Source organism: Coturnix japonica, chromosome 18, assembly GCF_001577835.2.
Source record: "Coturnix japonica isolate 7356 chromosome 18, Coturnix japonica 2.1, whole genome shotgun sequence".
In the NCBI taxonomy this organism is placed as follows: domain Eukaryota; kingdom Metazoa; phylum Chordata; class Aves; order Galliformes; family Phasianidae; genus Coturnix; species Coturnix japonica.
Window position 1 is genome coordinate 270,296 of NC_029533.1, and position 19,819 is coordinate 290,114.

At 40.6% G+C, this 19,819-nt stretch overlaps 1 protein-coding gene across 1 annotated transcript in view; it reads right to left on the reverse strand.

Moving 5' to 3' along the window:
• Positions 1 to 18,330, reverse strand: part of LOC107322050 (myosin-1B-like) — a 36,137-nt gene extending 17,807 nt beyond the window's left edge. Inside the window, exons 1-20 of the mRNA XM_032448301.1 lie at positions 18,127 to 18,330; positions 17,848 to 17,991; positions 17,596 to 17,752; positions 17,024 to 17,051; positions 16,744 to 16,855; positions 11,232 to 11,324; positions 11,072 to 11,135; positions 10,884 to 10,982; positions 10,685 to 10,788; positions 10,390 to 10,528; positions 9,914 to 10,032; positions 9,677 to 9,826; positions 9,396 to 9,566; positions 7,183 to 7,492; positions 6,365 to 6,438; positions 6,189 to 6,276; positions 3,983 to 4,100; positions 2,450 to 2,573; positions 1,787 to 1,923; positions 452 to 707 (exon numbers count right to left, since the gene is read on the reverse strand). Of these exons, the coding sequence (XP_032304192.1) occupies positions 452 to 707; positions 1,787 to 1,923; positions 2,450 to 2,573; positions 3,983 to 4,100; positions 6,189 to 6,276; positions 6,365 to 6,438; positions 7,183 to 7,492; positions 9,396 to 9,566; positions 9,677 to 9,826; positions 9,914 to 10,032; positions 10,390 to 10,528; positions 10,685 to 10,788; positions 10,884 to 10,982; positions 11,072 to 11,135; positions 11,232 to 11,324; positions 16,744 to 16,855; positions 17,024 to 17,051; positions 17,596 to 17,752; positions 17,848 to 17,991; positions 18,127 to 18,330 (2,691 nt within the window). The remainder of the gene's footprint in view (positions 1 to 451; positions 708 to 1,786; positions 1,924 to 2,449; positions 2,574 to 3,982; positions 4,101 to 6,188; positions 6,277 to 6,364; positions 6,439 to 7,182; positions 7,493 to 9,395; positions 9,567 to 9,676; positions 9,827 to 9,913; positions 10,033 to 10,389; positions 10,529 to 10,684; positions 10,789 to 10,883; positions 10,983 to 11,071; positions 11,136 to 11,231; positions 11,325 to 16,743; positions 16,856 to 17,023; positions 17,052 to 17,595; positions 17,753 to 17,847; positions 17,992 to 18,126) is intronic.
• Positions 18,331 to 19,819: the final 1,489 nt, after the last annotated feature.

The following is a 19,819-nucleotide window of genomic DNA, read 5'->3' on the forward strand; positions in this document are numbered from 1 at the left end:
AAAGTATCTTACTACCTTGTAACAGCTGACAGTATTCCTGTCTTGTGCAAAATCAGCCTCTGCTCAGTGCTGTTGCACCTGAAAAACATCAGTCTTTGTTCCATACTATCACTCCTGTCTCTGATACAAAAGCAGCCTCATCCCTGGCTCCACATTAGAATGGTCAGCAATTCAGGCAACAATCTATATTTCATACAGATCCAGAGAATGCAGCTAGAGGCACAATGTAGATCCACGGCAAATTGTCCTTACACTTGATCCCTTTTTCATAATGGTGTTAATGCTATATATCTCCTTTGTACCCACTTTGCTTAGGCATAGATGATAATACCAGATATAAGGTAGTGGAGAATATGGCCCTGTCTGTTCATGTATGACAGTGGAAAAGAGAATGGAAATAGCTGTAGAAAAAGAGGAAGTGGAGGTGAACCTGAAAATGGAGGTTACTCACAGACTGAACCTGCAGCTGCAAGTCATTTTTCTCTTGCAACAAGGTCACCATTTTCTCCTCCAGCTCCTTCCTCTTTGCCTCAGACTTTGCAAGCTCTTCCTTGGTTTTCTCAAACTCTTCTTTCATGTTGGCCATCTCCTTCTCAGATTCTACACTCTTCAACATGGGCTTCATCTTGAAGTACAGCTTCATCCAGGGCCAGTGCTTCACATTCATGAATGCTCTAACATTGTATTGGATTATATAAATGGATTCTCTGAAAATGCATGAAAATAATACAGATTATGAGACTGGAGAGACTTGGGTTAGAAACAGACTCATTACTGGCAAGACAGCATCAGTATTTTGTTCAGGGAAGTTTCATCTCACCTTTCTTGTGCTTATTAAAGTCATTTCTAGGCACCTAGGCACCGAACTGCTACTCCCTGGCTCAACAGAATAAACAATGGTTATGCCTGGGCATAACAGTCACTGGGAGAGGGTTGCAGCAGGAGGAGCGGGGTGTGGAACAAGGGGTTGGACTCTGTGGTTCTTATGGGCCTGCTCCAGCTCCAGATATTTACTGTTTCTATCGGATGCCAAAGGATTTTATTCAAGGCAGCTCTGACAGTTCATTGTAGAGAAATCCAGTACAGGTCATCGAATTCTTAGAAACTACTCCTTGTTTGGGAAGCCACTGAGCTAAACATATATGGTAGGGTATTACAGATAAAGGCTAACAGTTGGCAGAGAACTTCCTATGGGTTTTTGTGATCCTTGCTCCCTCTAAACAGCTTTCACTTGTCAGTGCTGCCAACCCTACACCCCAAATTTTGCATGAATTGTTCTACTCAAAATGGCAGAAATGAAAAGGGTGTTTTCTCAACTGTTCCACATATCTTCTCTGTACAATTTGGAATTTTTCATCTTAGACAGAAATGAAGCAATGAAATAAAACAGAAGTAGAGTAGAATGTGAATCCATTCATTACAAACTGATGTGATTTAATGAAATTGTCAGACAGCATGTTCCAAACAGCCAAATGAACAAGTACTACAGTTCGTCTAACTCCATCACAGGGTTCTTTAAGGGTTAAAAATAATTCTAAGGGTTATTACTTTCCTGGAGGAAGGCTCACTGTTAAATATCATGGTCCAGATGCTCAGTCCAACTACTAAACTGCCATTGCCAGAATTTGGAATGTTACAACAAGGAAAGTAATATTTTCTGCTTTTTCTCTTTCCCCTAATTTTTCTAAATGTCTTCACTGTGGACAAAGCTGTGTCTGAAATGGGGCATTGCAATCCTGGACTTTTGGTCTGGCACAATATGACTTGTGCTATGTTCATGCATTACCTTCTTGCATTCATCTTTTTAAATTCAGTTCTCATGAGATACCCTCTACACATAGCTTGCATATGAGTGATGAGGCTCACAAGCTTCTCGTCTCTCATTTCTTCTAGGAGTCCCAGGAGACCTGCCTTGAAGAACACCTAGAACATAAAATAAGGCTTAGCAGTTTGAGGGTTAGGCAGATACACACAATTGGCATGTGAAAGGCAAGTTTTGCCTTTCATGATTGGCATGAAAGGCAGTTTTGGAATAAAGTATGGAGAGTAACTGTTTAACAGCTAGAGAAATTTTGGGTCACTGTACATATCCTCAGTGCTCCTATGTTTTGTGACAAATCACTCTTCGTATGATCTAATCACATAGTTGTGAAGTCAATTGAGCTCCAGAGTAAGCTGGGGAAGACCTGACTAACAATACAAAAGAGTTAACCTCACATTCCATTCTAATCTGTTTGTTTTTTTTTTACTGTACCCTATTGTACCTAAACGGTCTAGGCTCTGTGAAGTAAATTACAGGTGGCCTGAGAGCCATACATGATGAAGTTCATTTAATAGCATACAAAGTCGTTCCCTAATCACCATGAAGGCTGATTTTATATGCAAGAAATACTGTCAACAAATGGTATTTTTTGCCATTAATATACCCAGTCTTCCACAAGAACTTTACCTTGGTGTGGCCAAATCTGTATTGGTTGTGGTCCACATCAATGGAGGAAAGAAGCTTTTCAGAAGCCTTTTTGCTGTCAATGAACTGGCCTTCTGGAATGGCTGAGGCATTAAGAATCTTGTACCTGTAAGACAGGTTGCAAAGTGCAGGTTGCAAACAGCATGGGGAGAACTGGGACAACTGTTCATAATAAGGTAACATGACTGGAAGCTGAGGTGCCTGAAAGCAGCTGACTACACCATCTGAAACCTAGACAGACTTGACTGAACAGAATACTATGACAAGGGGATATGATTACTCTGTAGTGGAATCTGTTGGCTGTGTAACTATGTAGTACGTTGTGACATGCAAAATTAATGTGCATACTTAACAGTATTTGCAGGTCCAGTAATTAGTGAGAACATGTCAACTTTCTCATCTCATTTCATTTATCAGAATCAGGCTATTTAAATTAAAGTGGAAGATGAATTAAAACTGCTAACAAAAATCAACTGTATTCCAAAAGGAATACAGACCTTGAAGAAATCACTGTCTCTACAAGTTCCACCACTGAATTCTTCAGTTTGGACTAAAAATGACATGGTATTATTTTTTAACTTCTAGAAAGTGTCTTATTATTTTGCAAGGTAACCTAATGATTAAGGCAATGCTATGTCATGGATAGGATCACCTAACTCTTCTAAAGGGATTTCCTCCAGTTAAGAAATGATGAAGGGTGACTGTACACTGGGGTACTTCCAGCAGTCAAGTAAGAGAATATATAAAAGTAGGATAATGAAAATGGCACAATGCATTTATTTTGTATTTTAGGCTTCTGCTGTAGTTCCCTCTAAACCTCAGCACATTTCCTTTGTACTGTGTAGCAATTTTCACTTCTGGACCATCACTATTTTGGTGTGCCTGCTTTACCTGTCACCTCAAGTTGTGATGTGATAATTGAGATCAGCTAATATCTTACTGAATTAAACATCAGGTTGCAGGGCATATTCAAAGAGGTCCTCCATTCCAGTCTTCACCTCTTCAAAGTCTGAGTATTCTTGTTGCTAAATAAGTATTATCAGTTTCTTGCCAAAGAGGCCAGGAAGGGAAGGAAGAAGCAAACAGGCCATGTATTTTTGCTGGGAAAGAGCTTTTTACACCAAGTCAGTATGAAAGATGCTACTGGTACATTTAATAGCAATAGTACTATTAGCAATAGCAATATTGTTTTGTAAGACTCCCATAGACTTATAAAGAGTAATCTATAATGTCACTTAACTCGTTCAACAAGCATTTTGCATCTCTTAGAAGCAATAGGCGGTGACTACAGTTCAGAAATGATACTGGTTCTGACAAATCAACAAACCTCTGGTCTGATCAAAGGAGGGAAAAAACTGGAGTGACTTGAGATAATATTTATAGTAAAGTTCCCTCAAATGCCAACAAACTAGTCTGTTTTGGAGGGTGTTTCTCCATGGTATCACCATATTTGTCACCTGAGTTACGGGTTTACCCAATTTTTACATTAACAGACAATAATAACTGAAGACATACCGCTGTTTAAAGTCCGCATAAAGGATTCTGCTTGGAAAACCTTTCCTGCAAATTCGGATGCCTTCTAGAACCCCATTGCATCGCAGCTGATGCATCACCAAGTAATGGTCCATTTCACCTTAAAAAAGATATGTATATAATAAATCCACTTTTTCCAAAGCATCTCAGTATTTACTATTATGACAGAGTAACTTCCACTTTTGCAAAAATTCAACCTGACCTTGATTAAAGATGAAGGAAATAACGACAGAATGCGCCTTTAATTCATACAAGTTGCAGAGAGTTGCTTCAACCAACTGAGCTTTGTAACTCAGAATTATTAGGACTGGCAGAGCTTATACAACACCATGCGGCATAGGGCTGCGTTTCTCAAAAATGGTAGAAAAGTACTCCAGAAGGCTGAATGAAAAATCTGCTACAGCAACAGCATCCTCACTGGATACAGATAAAAGCAGTGCATTGTGGGCTACAGCTCTTCATTTTAGAGATGATTTTACCTTGGATCAGCTGTGGAAATATTCATTATACTCAGCCTCTATTAGATTTGAAAAACAGATTCCAACAACTGAAGGGATAAGAAGGATCCTTAAATCTCTCAGTCCTTTTAAATACTTGTAGAAGCAGCTGACTGCAATTGGAAGAATGATCTCTATCAGATATAACAATCAACTAATTTTCTTAATCTTATTCCCATGTGTTGCAAACAAAGTATAATCAGTAGAATAAAATACTTTTGGAATCACTTTGTGATGAAGAAAAATCTGTCAAGTGCTGCAGAGATTAATTAATGCAGAATGACCCATATCATTCATCCCTACCTTTTAACGGTAATCTATAAATAATATGTACCCAAAGGCACAGTTAGGAAAGTTGAGCATAATTAGCCTAAAAACAGCTAAAAATCAGAAAATGTCCAGTTTCTCTTCCTTCACGATTCTTCATTCTGTTTACTCATCACTGCTCTCTTTCTTAAAAGGCAGATGTCATATTTCCTCTGAGTCACCTCTCTCTGAATATTAAAATGACACCCATATTTGGCTGAATCATTAATTCATGTATATTTCAGTAGGTTTCCTTAATTCCCTTATGCCTACTCTATTGTCAAGACCCCAGAAGGGTTCCTCTCTCATTACTTCAGGGATATGAAATGTGGATTTTCCATTCTGGCATAATTTATAGTCATTGGAGTGAAACAGTGTTTTCTAGGATGTGATTCATCTCATCCTGAGATGTTTAAAAGGGACCAGATGAGTCATACCTTAAAATGCCAGCTTTTCCCAATTAAATATGAAAGGAGTTTAGATGAATAACAATGAGGATGATTAGGTTGGATGATCTTAGAGGTCTTTTCCAACCGTTATAATTCTATGATTCTATGAATAGCTGAAATGTGAATGTCATACATATGCATGTTTCTTGCAGCATATTTGTGTTCTTCAAGGTTACCAATATAGACAAAAAGAAGGGTAAGAAATCTGTGGAAATTCTGGAGCAGAGAAAACTGATGGTGAACTTCTTTTTCCCCTTGCATTCCTGTTGCATCTACTACACCTTATAATTCCACCAGTATAAGGCCTCATAATGATTAGACTCCTAAGACCCACATAGGGTACTTAATGGCCCCAAACTGAACTATTCTTGGAGACTGAACTCCTTGCAAGAGTTTAATATTTAATTCAGAAAAGGAACAAAAATAACTTTACATCAAAATGCTTTTCAGGTACAAGCAACACCCAGCAGCTTATACAATGAGTTCTACAAGTGATGCATGATTTCTTTGACAGTCTTCCAGTTAGAATCACATTCTAACACTGAATACTTAAAAGTTGTAGAATTGCCTTGGTCTGAACCCAGCAGTTTTGAAAGACTCACTGCCTTAAAAACTGGCACTTATTAGGAACTTGGTAGTGCTGTTATACCCGACATACACTTCTAATAAAGTCATTTCTAATATTCATCAATTCAATATTCTCTCTAATATTCATCACGCAATGCTCATTCTAAAATTCATCAATTCTAATAAATCTCATCCTTATTATCTTCAGCTCTGTACACTCATTAAGCAAAGACAGGCAAGCATGGAGGACCACGTAGTGATCAAAATTTTACAGACAGAAAAAGAAAGCTCATTTGAACATCAGAAGAAGTTTGTGTAGAAGCTGAACAGCTCAATTCTAGTCAGTTCAGTGTATAATGACAGACTTACCTGGTGTCTTGGTCTCATTTGGAATCAAGCAACGCACAAAATGAGGATGTGTACTTCTCAGGTTAGTCATCAGCTTGTTTAGATTTTCCTGTGACAGAATAAAACACGAAGTCTGAGCTCTGAGCTACAGATCTTTTGCATTTTTATTGGTTAGTTTTAAGAAGAACGTCACTTACCCTGAACACAGCAGATACTGTCTGGAAAGATCCCCCCTTCTTCTTAGCACCTTTTTTGCCACTCCCACTATCACCTTGGGAGAAGCACATATAGGCTGAATGGTTGGAATAAGCAGTATGCCAATACAAACATTAATGTGAAACAGCAACTCACTGCTGTATGGTAGTTTTATGTGAACTATATCTAGCTCGTTATTAATCAGTGTGGTATATTTAGGTCTCAGATATATGACTTAGCTTACACCATAATGCATGTAGCTTTGGTGGTATAGAACACTGTGGCCTGACGTTTTACCTTTTACTCTGTGACACTGGACATTACTTTCACTCAAAGATACTCGCTCAACTTATTTTTGTATTTGTTTTTAATTAGGTGATAGGTCACAGGAATGGCTCAGCAGTGGACATTTCCTTATGAGTGCAATGAAATCTTCTCTAGAAAAAAATAATCCTATTCTAATGCTTCAGTTGACCTATCCTGTGTTACAGGAGCCCAAGGACAAGAAATGAAATATAGTCTCCGAAGAATATAAAGTGCTCGCATTTTCCAAATATATTTGACACTCATCTAGATGATGGCTAGCCATGCACATGAAGGAAACATCCAACTCCTGTTGCTTCATTTTGGACTTGCTGAGTGTTGCTTCTCTGCACCATGTGAATAGGGAGCTTCCTGCAGTTAAATACGTTTGTATCTTAGTCTTGTGCACACAAGATTAGAATTGGGTTAGAGGATGGTAAAGAGCCTAGAGAATACTACAAAGAGGAAAAACAGACATAGACATTATTTTTTTCCTGCCATATCAATGAGCACTTACTTGCTTCTGCCCCAGCATAGTTAGAGAAAAGAAAGGACAGCAGCTTCAGGGATGATTTCTGGTACAGCCCCACAACAGTTTCATTCAGGGGATCTTTGTTCTTCTCAAGCCAGCCAGAGATGTTGTAGTCCACTGTGCCAGCGTAGTGCACCAGAGAGAAGTGGGCCTCAGCCTTGCCTTTGGCAGGTTTAGGCTTCTGGAAGTTGTTGGACTTGCCCAGATGCTGGTCATAGAGCTTGTTCTTGAAAGAGGTGTCAGTTGCCTTGGGGAACATGCACTCCTCTTCCAGGATGGAGAAGATGCCCATGGGCTGGGAGAAATATGAATACATGATGAAAGAAAGCAATGAGGAGAAGGAAAATGAATAAAATTTCACCTTTTATATGATTCATAGATTGTTTCCATCACTGTAATTTGTGAGGCACAGGTTCTTAAAACATCACTAGCTACCTTAGTAATCAAACATAACACAGTTATTGCTTGGATGCACCTAAGCAATCTTCTGAGCGAGAGGCTTTTTATACATGTTATATTCGATTGCTTCAATAATCTTTGTCCTATACTCTTTGCAACGTAAACCAGTGAAATAAAAACAGGAATTCAGAAGACAGTTTCCAGTGCCCTGTTCATAGGACTGATGCTGTTGTGTACGTCTGTTACAAGTGATCTGATTGCAACTGCCAATGTAAACTTAGTCTGATGGCTCCTCAAAAATGTGCATAAATAATGGATGTGCATGAGGGATAAGATTTTTTGCACCTTATATGGAATGTAAATGGCATCAATCTGGCACATTAGAATACCTGTAGCCTTCTAATTAATCATAGAAGGTATTTAAAATTGGAAATATTTCAATACAGAAATGCAGGCATATCTTTAGACACATCAGAGATTACACCTGTGACAAGTTAGGAATCTTCTGATAGTGCACATCAGCTATATCTTTTCTAATTTTGCTGGAGATACTGACTTGACTTCTATTTCATCAGACTAGAGATTACTCTTGGAGTTCCTTCTCTTCATGAACCTTTTGTTTTTATACAAAATTTAATTAGATTCCATGAGATGCTTACAGCTGATACCAGGTAGACATTTACCATAATCAGAATTAGTGTTTCTCCAGATCATCAGCTATCCCAGGAAGTGGGTGCTGGGCAGGAATACTGTGTTCTGAATGAATCTTTTGCCCTCTCGGTTTGGCTGTTCTGTGAGAGCTCTGGAGTCAGCACATATCTTACTTATCTGTATGTGTCTCTAAAGTAAAAGCTAGACCTGAGTTAGCTGTCCAGATTGTTCTGGCATCTGTAGGAATGTACAGCGCTACAGTAATGTATGTGATGTAATTGCTATGGCTTTAACTATTCTGTACTGCATAGTTGCCGCACACAAACTGTGTGGACACTGAGAGTAAGTACAGCAATATGCACCATCCTTGAGTGGTTATGCTGGCTCTTGATGCTCCTATGAGGTGTAAACAGTGAGAGATTAGGAAGAAACGTGATATAGGCTGATATGTGCAAATGCCTCATTCATGGGTATGAATATTAAGTGGTGAATGTGCTTGTGAGGTGGTTGAAGGAGTCAGTGGGCAGTGGGCTGGGAATTGGTACTGGTATGCTTCTGAGAGGAAAGATGTTTGGGTGTGTGTACAGTGATTTGCAGACACTATGTAAGTGCTGTGCACAACCAGTCTGTGTTGTGCTGTTGTGCTGTGCACAACTGTCTCTGCTGCAGTGGGAGGTTAATTCCCATTAAGATCACTACCACTGTAGTGGCAGAGAGCACTGATGGAGGGGCCAGAAAGAATTACGTTGAGAGAATATAGAACTGAATTCTGTCGATTACTGCAAGAAGCAAGACTAGAAATTTCACCTTACTGTTTACCACTAAAGATAAAATTAATGTGCTTCCCTACCTTCCATCCCAGTCACATTGTTCAGAAAATCATCCTTTGTGCAGAGGCAGTTTGCTGCTCCAAAGTTTTTTATAGACTTGTAATGCTTTAATAGATTTTTAGATTTTATAAATTATAATATGTTATATTTATATTTATATATAATTAATATGTGTATATATAAATTTATATTTATAATTTTTATAAATTGTGGGAGAATCAATCAGCATAAATACTTGAATTTGTTAAGATTAAATAGTCTATGATAAATGACCAGGAAATAAATGTGCTTTCCTAAAAAGAAAAATATTTCCTTTACCTTCTCAATGAGCTCAATGCAGGCAGCCAGGTCCATCCCAAAGTCAATGAACTCCCATTCAATGCCTTCCTTCTTATACTCCTCCTGTTCCAGCACGAACATGTGGTGGTTGAAGAACTGTTGCAGTTTCTCATTGGTGAAGTTGATGCACAGCTGTTCCAGACTGTTGAACTGCAAATTCAAAATACAAAACAAAACAAAACAAAACAAACAAACAAACAAACAAAAACCACTTAGTTTGAAATAATTATCAGTGGGCAAACATACCTACTGTAACTCACATCAAATATCTCAAAGCCAGCAATGTCCAAGACACCGATGAAATGCTGCCTGGGTTGCTTCGTATCGAGCTGCTGGTTGATTCGAGTAACCATCCAAAGGAACATCTTCTCATAGACTGATTTAGCCAATGCTCCCACTGAATTGTATACCTGTAAGAAACATAGCCAAGGCAATAAAGATTATTGAGCTAACTTTAAAACTGAACAAAATGAAAAGACAGTCAACTCTCTTGGTACCTGTTGGACATTTTGCCCTTTAGTCACGTATTCATTCCCAACTTTCACCCTGGGGTAGCATAAAGCCTTGAGCAACTCCGCAGAATTCAGACCCATCAGGTAGGCAGCTTTGTCAGCCACTATGAAAAGATATAGCAGGGGAGAACAATATGGAAGAACAAACATGGCTCGATCCTCTAGGAAGTATCTGTTAGAAGGAGCACTGCTCGGATGTGCCTGCTGTAACAGGAGCTCTCTTCAGCCCAATGGAGAGTGCATCCCCTCAGCACAGCAGTGCCTCGGCCACACCACAGTAAGGGCTGCAGCAGAGATTAATGTTTTAACAGTGTCCACAGATTAAACTAGTGACCTCGTGTCACCTGCTCCAACTGGTAGAGCTTAGTTTCTGGTAAGGTAAAAGCAGTCTCAGAGTTTCGAGCACTCTACAGGCCAGGGCTGCTCTCCCGGCTCATGTGGAACCGCACAGCCCTCCCCACCTTCCGTGCCGTCTGGCTCCGCTTGTTCCTCCCGCTGCTTCTGCTTGAACTTCATGTTCCCGCTGTGCATGACAGCCCCCGTCAGCTTGTACATCCCCACCTTCTCGTCGGGGCTGAAGCCCAGGATGTCCACGGCGTTCTGCGGAACGGAACAGGCCGGTCAGACGAGGCCTGAGGAACACGGATGCTTAGATGCATCCCCGAGCGGCCGCTGCGGGGCGGCAGAGGCCGAGGGTTCCATCTGGGCCGCGCAGCTCGGATCCGCCTGGCCGGGCGCTGACTCGGCCGTACTCACGTCCGTCGCTAGCAGCTCTTCGCTGTCATCAATGCTCGCAACGGTGATTTCCCCTTGACTCACATAGGCGAAGTCATAGGGGTTGGTCGAGATGAGAAGGAGATCTGCGAGTTTAGAGTGCACAGTTGGTGGTACTGGGGCAAGTCAGAGTGCAAAGCGTGGAATGCACTGAGCGGAGCCCAGCAGTGCTGGCACTCACCAATGAGCTCTGGCTTTTTGTTGGACATGATCTGGTAAAAAATATGATAGCTCCTTTCACTGGCTAGCTGGAAAGTCACTCTGGATTTCTCCAGCAGATCTAACCAAAGGAGAGATGCCATGAGGCTCCTGGGAGACCTGAGATCAGGAATGTATGAATTCTGTGTATGCTGACTATCTCCAACTCACAGGTTTCGATATCGGCTGATGCCAGCTTCCCAGTAGCCCCAAAGTGGATCCGGATGAACTTCCCCTGTTAAGTTGTAGAGATCAACCTACTGGCCAGAGCAATTGATGGATGAGACATAAATTAGATGTCTGCATTCCAGCAAAAAGGAAATGAACTCACAAAGCGTGAGGAGTTGTCATTCCTGACAGTCTTGGCATTGCCAAAGGCCTCCAGCAGTGGGTTGGCGCTGATGATTTGATCCTCAAGTGTTCCCTAGATCAGGGAGAAAGGGGATCTTAGTAAAGCACTACTAGTTGCTAACAAACATGTCAAGGGATACATTATGAACAGGTCGTTATTACCTCTCATACATTATTTTAACTTTCAATTCACAGAGTTTTTAAACACTCATAAGCTATCACTCAAGAATGTTGTCATTGGTTTCAGGGGAAGAGTGCTGCGAGACAGATCTGTATTTTGTTTCCTTTTTGTACCTGCTACCAGATGTTGTGTGTTATATACAGAATCATTATGGCAGAGCTCAGAGAGATTGGCATTTGTATGAGAAAGGCATTTCCACATTCCCATTTACTGCTCACAAAGGACATAAAGAAAGAGTGAAAAATGGGTGTTTTTTGTTGTTGCTTTCCTGGAGGTTACTCAAACACAAGACACAGAGAAAATGGTAGTCCTAATGCTTTAAATAGGACCCACCTAACAAAGGAGAATATAAAGTTACGTTCAAACAAGCAGCAGCCTTTCAGAGTGCAGCACTGTATCTGCAGACACACTTTGATAAGAGGGGTAGGACAAGAGTGAAGCCTAGGACTGAAACACCAAACAGTGAGAAAAGGGAACAGTGATTCTTAATGAAAGTGTAGCCATGGATGGTTTCCAAGCAAAGCAAAGAATGAGATTTAATAAATAAATAAATGAATCAGTTTTATCCAGATGAAGGACCATCGGCAGAGCTCAAAGTGCTGCACATCATTCGGGGGATGGTGCAGCAGCCCGCAGCATCTCGCAATGGGGAGGCAGCGCCTTTCCCAATAGCGACTGCAGGCGGCACAAAGAATTTAAATTAGTTTGGACGTGAAGAGTCATATGAAACTAAGCAGTATACAAAGCACTCTCTCTCTGTGTCCCTCTGTTTCTCATAAGAAATCTCAAATATCTAGGGTAGTGTCCTCTCACATATCTCTTTCTAAATGAACTTTCTCATTTTATGATATGTGTGTGAGTCAGTGCGGTTGATTCCACCACCAAAAAACTTCATTTTGGTGTATCGCTGTAACCTGGGAACACACCAGGTAGCACTGTGAATGGGAACAGTATGGAAGATCTGAAATCCTTTACACAAGTTCAATCTGGAGTTCTGTCCACAGGCTGCATTACTGATTTCTCAAGCCTGAGAAAGCATTCCTGGGAATTGTCATTACTCACTTCCTTTATTTTTATGCTGCTGCCTGATATATGATTTCACTCTGTGTCTGAAACTGGATGGCTAGACAGAGCCGTAACTGAGTGTTTATTTGGTGATCTTAAAAAGAGACTGCTTATTTAGTGGCCTTGTGAAAAGAAACATACTATTGCTGTAGAGATTGTGAATATCAAATATTCTGTGGAATAACTTAGAAGATGGCAGAACAGGTTGTTGTCTATCTGAGAACTTGGTGTTTGGTTTTTTTTCTTTAATCAATCAGTACATCTTCCAGCTGTCTCCAAGTTCTGCTGAGATCGCTCCTAGCATAGTGAGCAGCTGGTGAAAACTGAGCCCAAGCAATACTGAAATGGTGCTGATGGAAAGAGTGCTGGTGGTGAAATTGTCTTTGCCATAACAACCTATCAATCACAGACACCTGCCTCTCAGCAAGAAAAAGTATTCAGCCGTGGGATTTCCTTAGGATCCACTGTGCCCTTGGGTACTCAAATAGCACACTGACAGCCATCACCCTCTTTGATGCACATACCTCCTCACAGATTTTGGGGACACTTGTGCCATGAGGGTGTTTGGTGCTTACTGTGTGCTAAGGAATGAAGCCTGTGCCATGTAAGTACACCACTGGGCTCAGATTGCAGCAGCTGGGCTGCTCAGCAGAAAGGGACTTCAGGACATGTGCTTTTGTTCCTGGAAGGTTCCTCTCTGAGGCTAATGTCAGGCAAGTGGTCCCTGCTGTCCCAAGTCTGACCCTTTTTCTTACACTGCCTCTCTGGGCTGTTACACAGATCATGGACAGAAGAACAAGCTAGTTGAAATTATTGTGTGATGCACCTGATGTTACTCTAACTTCAGTGTAACCTCTCTGGGGGTCCACAGTTGCTGCACTTCCCCTGTTGGGAATGAAACACAATTTCATGCCAGTGGGAGCCAACTATTTCAGAGCAAACACGTTGGGAAAGAAGTGAGGACAGTTGACTTAATTAGTCTGTTTTAAACTTACTTAATGTAGAGAGCAAAAAATCAAATGCAGTATATTTTGTTGCAGATAATGCAGCATGGGATAATGCGCATGGGAACAATACCTTATATGTAGAGTTGACTATTAATTCCATCACATAAACAACCACTGAGCAAAAAATCCTAACATATTTACTTTTATTTGAGGGCTCATGAAAGCCCTTAGATGTGTGATGGCTGATTTCACAGCATACTAATGGTTCAGTACACAGGCAGACTGTCATCGCAGAGGACACTTGTGCAGATTAATATTCTCTCACTGCCTACAGTGAAAGCTTTCCCTGGGTAAATAAGAATTGTGTAGGAACTGATATTTAGTTATATCCTACATTACATGTTCTCTTTTGGGATCTGCTTGGTAGGATGCTGTATAATAGAACTTCAGAAGGAAGAGGAGGCAAGGAAAGCTGGATAATATTCAACAATCACTTTCCCCAGGCCAAAAATAGATGCATCCCAAAAAGAGGAAGGCAGCAAAAATGCCTGTAGGGATGAACAAGGAACTCCTGGACAAAGACGCAGAAAGAAATCTTTCTGTGAATGGAAGCAAGAACAGATAGCCTGGGAGGAATACAGAGATGTCTGAGGAGAGGAGTCAGGTTAGTAAAGCTAAAGATCTGATAGAATTGAATCTGGCAAAGGATGTCAGGGACAGCAAGAACGGCTTCTAAAATTATGTGAGCGATTAAAGCAAGACTACAGAAAACATGGGCCCGCTCCACAAGGAAATGGGAGATCTAGTTACCTGGGACGTTTTCTTGGTTTCAGCTGAAATAGAACTGTTTTTAACTTCATCATGTCTGGTAAGATGCTATGCTTTGGCTTTAAGAGAAAAACATTGTTGATAACACACTCATGTTTTAGTTTTTGCTGAGCAGTGCTGCACAGAGCCAAAGATACTTCAGTTTCTCAGCTGCTTGCACTGTCCTGCCAGTGGGTGGCTGCAGGGCACAAGGAGGTAGGAGAGTGCAGAACCAGGACACCTCAGCTAAACTGAACAAATGAATATTCCAGGCCATACGACAGCATGTATAAAAAGCTTGAAAATGATGGGGAGTTGGTCAGGCGACCTGCTGCTGCCTGGGGACTAGCTGGGCATTGGTCAGTGGGTGGTGAGCAATTGCTTGTGCATCACTTGTTTTGTATATATTATTGTGGTAACTATTCCCACTTTTCCTCTTCTCTTTTCTGACTTAGTAAATATTTTTTATGTCAACCCATGAGTTCTACTTCGCTGTTATTTTTTCTTGATTCTCTCCTGCATCCCACTGGGAGGGGTGGGGTGTGTAAATGACTGTGTGGGAAAATGCTGAGTTACTCAGTGACTTTTTTTTTTTTTGCTTCAATCTTCACCAGCAAGTTCTCTAACCACACCACACTACTCACAGAATCCAAAAGCAGGGACAAGAGAATGAAGAACTACCCGCTGTAAGAGAAGATCAAGAGAGAGACCATGCAAGGAGCCTCAATGGACATGAGCAAGTCCATGAGGCCTGATGAGGTGCATCTGAGGGTCTGGAGGCAACTGGCAGAAGAAACTGTTAAGCTGCTGTCTATCATATGTTAGAAGTTGTGGCCATCCAGTGAAGTTCCCACTGACTGAAAAAGGGTTAGCCCCATTTTAAAAAGAAAAAGAAAGGAGTTCTGCGGAACTTCAGGCCAGTCAGTGTCATCTTTGTGTCCAGTAAGATCAGGAAGCAGATCCACCTGGAATCTGCTGAGGCACACTGAAAACAAAGAGGTGACTTGGGGAGTAGAGCCATCATGGCTTCACTAAGGACAAATTGTGCCTGACAAAATTGTTGGCCTGAAGTAATGAGGTTACAGCATTGATGGATGAGGGAAGAGTAACTGGTGTCATCTGCCTGAGCTTGTGCAAAGTATTTGATACTGTCCCGCATGACATTCTTGTCTCTAAATTTGAGACATGAATTTGACAGATAGACCACATGGTGGATAAGGAATTCACTGTATGGTCTCAATCAAAGTGTTGCAGTCAATGGCTTGATATCCAGATGGAGACCAAGAACAAGTAGTGTTCCTCAAGAGCTGGTATTGTGACCAGTATTATGTGACATCTTTATTGATGACATGAGCAATTGGATTGAGTACATCCTCAACAAGTTTATGGATGACACCAAGCTAAATGTTGTGGTCAAGATGCTGGAGGGAAGGAATACAACCAGAAGGTCTTTGACAAACTTGTGAGGTGGGCTTGTGTGAACCTCAGAGTTCAGCAAGACCAAGTACAAGGTTGTGCACCCCAAATGGGGCAATTCCAAAAGTGGATGCAGACTGGATGATGAGTGCATTGATAGCAACCCTGCAGAGAATGACCTAAGGGTACTGTTTTTTTGTTCGTTTGTTTTTTTAAAAAGAGAATATGGGTCAGCAGTGTGCACTTGTAGCCCAGAAAGCCAGTCATATCCTGGGCAGCATCAAAAGAAGTGTAGCCAGCAGCTTTAGGGAGCTGATCCTCTCTACTCTGCTCTCATGAGACCCCACCTACTGTACTACATTCAGTTCTGATGCCACAAGCATTAGAAGGACATGGGCATATAACAGCAGGTCTAATAAAAGATCAGAAAGGCTGGAGCACATCTTTTAAAAAGTCAGTCTGAGAGAGTTGGGGTTATTTAGCCTGAAGAAGAGAAGGCTCTAGGGAGATCGTTTAGGGGCTTTCTAGGAGTTAAAGGAAGAGGTACAGGAAAGATGAAAAGGGAATCTTCATCAAGGAGTGTGGTGATGGGACAAGGGATAATGTTTTTAAACAACAAAGGGGTAGATTTATGGTGGATAATGGGAAGAAATTCTTCATTATGAGAACTGTGAGACATTGGCACAGGCTGCCTAGAGAAAATGTGGATGTCCCATCTGTGGAAGCGTTCAAGGCCAGATTGGATGGGGCTTTGAGTAACTGGGTCTAGGGCAAGGTGTTCTTGCTCATGAGAGTGTGGATGGAACTAAGTGATCTTTAGGGTCACTTCTAACCCAATCCATTCTGTGATAATATGATTTTGTTTCACTAGTGTTAAGGGGAATGGAAGCGGGGCAGCAGGGATAATCAAGCATAGGTGTGCTCAGACAGTGTATCCTGCCCATCACCTCAGTCACACTACACTTTATTTTGATAGCCTGGCAATGTAGAAATCTGCATTAATAGCTTCTGCTCTATGAAGAATTCTCAACCAAATATTCTCAACCAAACATTAAAAGAAGGTATCAGTCACATACCTGCATTTTACTAGGCTGCTGGTCTTTCTTCTTCTCACCAGTAACTGCAATTGTTGCAAAGTACTGGATGACACGTTTTGTGTTCACAGTCTTCCCTGCACCAGATTCTCCACTGTTGGAATGAAAATACTGTTATAGGAAACAGGAACCATTTTTACTTCTCTATCAGAGTAGATATTAGAATGATCTTGATAGTCTTTGAGGTCCCTTCCAATACAAGCCATTTTATGATTCTGTGATTAAGCAGTCAGCTTTGTCACACATATCAAAACATACTCACGTGATAAGGATTGACTGATTGTCACGATCTGAAAACAAAGCCACAGAAAGAGCTTTTCAAATGAGTAGTTGAGGGCTTTTATTTCTCAGAAACAGCTAACTCAATTCAAAAGAAAAAAAACTGTATCAGACCTCGATTTACCACTTTGTAACCAGTAAATCCTGCATTAATCTGCTTGTGCATTTTTATAGGTACAGCCAAATGGAGCTGTCCAAAATAAAGCAATGATTGCTTATTGCACTTTCCAGCTTACTATTTCCTTTCACATGTGTGTAATGAACTTGAGTATTTTTTAATTGAAATTAATTTATCTTCTGTGATTGTTGCACAGTGTTTCTTAAAATTCCTTACTGATTCAATGGACACAAAGCCAAATGGCTAACTACAGCCTTTTCATTATCTAACAGTGCATGGTTAAGGTTGGACAGCCTGCAGCATCTTAATGGAGTTCAGCCACAGGAATATGGGAGCTGTTTCCCTCAGGCACCGAACAGAAGAGCACAAGAGATACCTGAACTGCTAAATGTTCTGTGACCAATAAGTCACTTCGATGTTCTTGCCAAATGACTCACCAGTCAGCATGAACTGATAGGCGTTGTCAGAGATGGAGAAGATGTGTGGAGGGGCCTCTTGGCGCTTCTTGCCTCGATAGCCAGACACCACCTCTGGGTTGTACACCGGCAGCCACTTGTAGGGGTTGACAGTGACACAGAAGAGGCCCGAGTAGGTCTGCGAGGAAGGCACACAGCACGTTGCATTCCACTCAGCCTGGCACAGCAGTCCTCCCCAGCTATGTTACCCAAGGAAGAGCTGCTGGTACTTACGTAGATCATCCAGGCTGCATAACGCTCTTTGAGGTTGTACAGCACAGCGGGTTCATGGAGGTGGGTCATCATGGCCATGTCCTCAATTTTATCATACTTAGGAGGGTTCATTGGAAATACTTCATCATCCTTTACTGTCACAGTCTGTACATAATGAAAAGAAACAAAAGGAGAAGAAATTTTGGCCAGGGAATTTTCTGGACTGGATAGGCTATGTGTAACAATATGAGTAATAATATAACAATAATGAGTAACAATATGACAGCTAATAACACTTACTGTATCATCGTATGTTTTAACTGTGACTTTGCCACCTTCTCTGCCTTGTATGGTACCTTTCACATACATTTGCTTTTGATCCACTACAAAACAGGCTGCCTTAGCATCAAATGGGCGATTCTGGGCTTCAATTCGTTCTTTCTCAGACTTCCTTAAATAGGGAGCAGCTTCTCCAAAGATTGCCATCTCTGCATCTGAAGACATGGCTGGAGTTTTGCTGGAGGATTTCAGAAAAGTTATAGATATCCTGTGTGTTTAGTTTTTTATAATCAACTATACATATTTAATTAAATATCATATATATCAATTTATAATTTAATAATTTACATTTATCCAGAAAGTAACCGTGTTCAGTGACTAAAGGGAAAAGGATAGCTAATCAACTTCAGGAATCTAACTACTGCCCTAATTTTAAGTATCCACTGAACAACTCTTAATACATCTCCTTGTAGACAAAAGTGAGATTTGTAAGTTATGAAGACTTACTTTCACACCTGATTTCAAAGTGGAGGTATTTACTGTGCCATTCTGTTTTTTGTTTTAATACTAAACAGGAGGAACTCAAATAGTTTCTTTACATACCAAGTAATGAAACAAACTGTGAGTGATGATCATCATCCATCTAGAGCCAAACCTGTTTATCTTATTAACTGAACATAAAACATATTTTCACACTACTGTCAAAAAAGGCATATAACATGTAATAAATTACATCATTTAAAGCATAGTGTTATTTAGATTATTTAGATAGATACTTACTTGATATTACATTTCAAGTATTTTCAAAGTACTGTATTATGCAGCGTGACATCAGTTATGAGTGATTAAAATATGACTTGATTGTACCAGTAACACTGGGTGTCTGTCACTTTCTCCATAACTGGAGTATTCCTTACTAAGAAATATGAATATACTCATATGATTAAAATATAAATTTTGCAGTGAAGATGGTTCTAAAAACAGTCCTTTGCCACTGTCTAGATGAGCAACACTCAACTGGTCAGCAAGTAAAACAAGACTGATAAACCATTACCTTCAGAAATCCAAGGAGGAAATCTGCTTTCAGTATCTGTATAAAATTGTTAAAGAAAGGACAGAGTTAAATAAAAGAGTTCTTGGTTAGCTTTTAGTCCACATGCCTTAAGCGTATGCTCAGTGAAATGTGTTCACATTTCTTTTGTAGTCTCTTATAATCTTAAGCTAGGGCCAAATCCCAAAGAAGGACACGTTCCTCTCTACATTGCTATGATCTGCTGGAAACATATGTCACGTCCTGGAAAAAACTAAGCAATTTTTGCATATTATCCCAATCAATTTCAGTTGCCTTCAGTGTTAGCTTTCTTGTGCCTTTCACAGGGCTTGGGGATACCAAAGTTTAGAGAAGATCCTTCAAGAAATAGCATATAATTGCTCTCTGCTCTTCCTTGTGCCACCACACTGGAGTGGGTTGTATTATTTAACCTTGGCACTGCATGTAAAATATGAATGAGAATGGTAGAAGTGATGAGTAAAAAAAATATATGCTCCTACATATTCCAGTTCTTTTCATAGTTGTGGAGATGTCATGGTTAGAGTAAGAAGCAAGGAGATGAAACTTACCATGAAATGTGGAGGTAACAAAGGATAAGACCACCTTCAGCTGTGGCTCTTTATATGCAACTTCCAGCCCACGCAGCAATCAAGTGCTCTATTT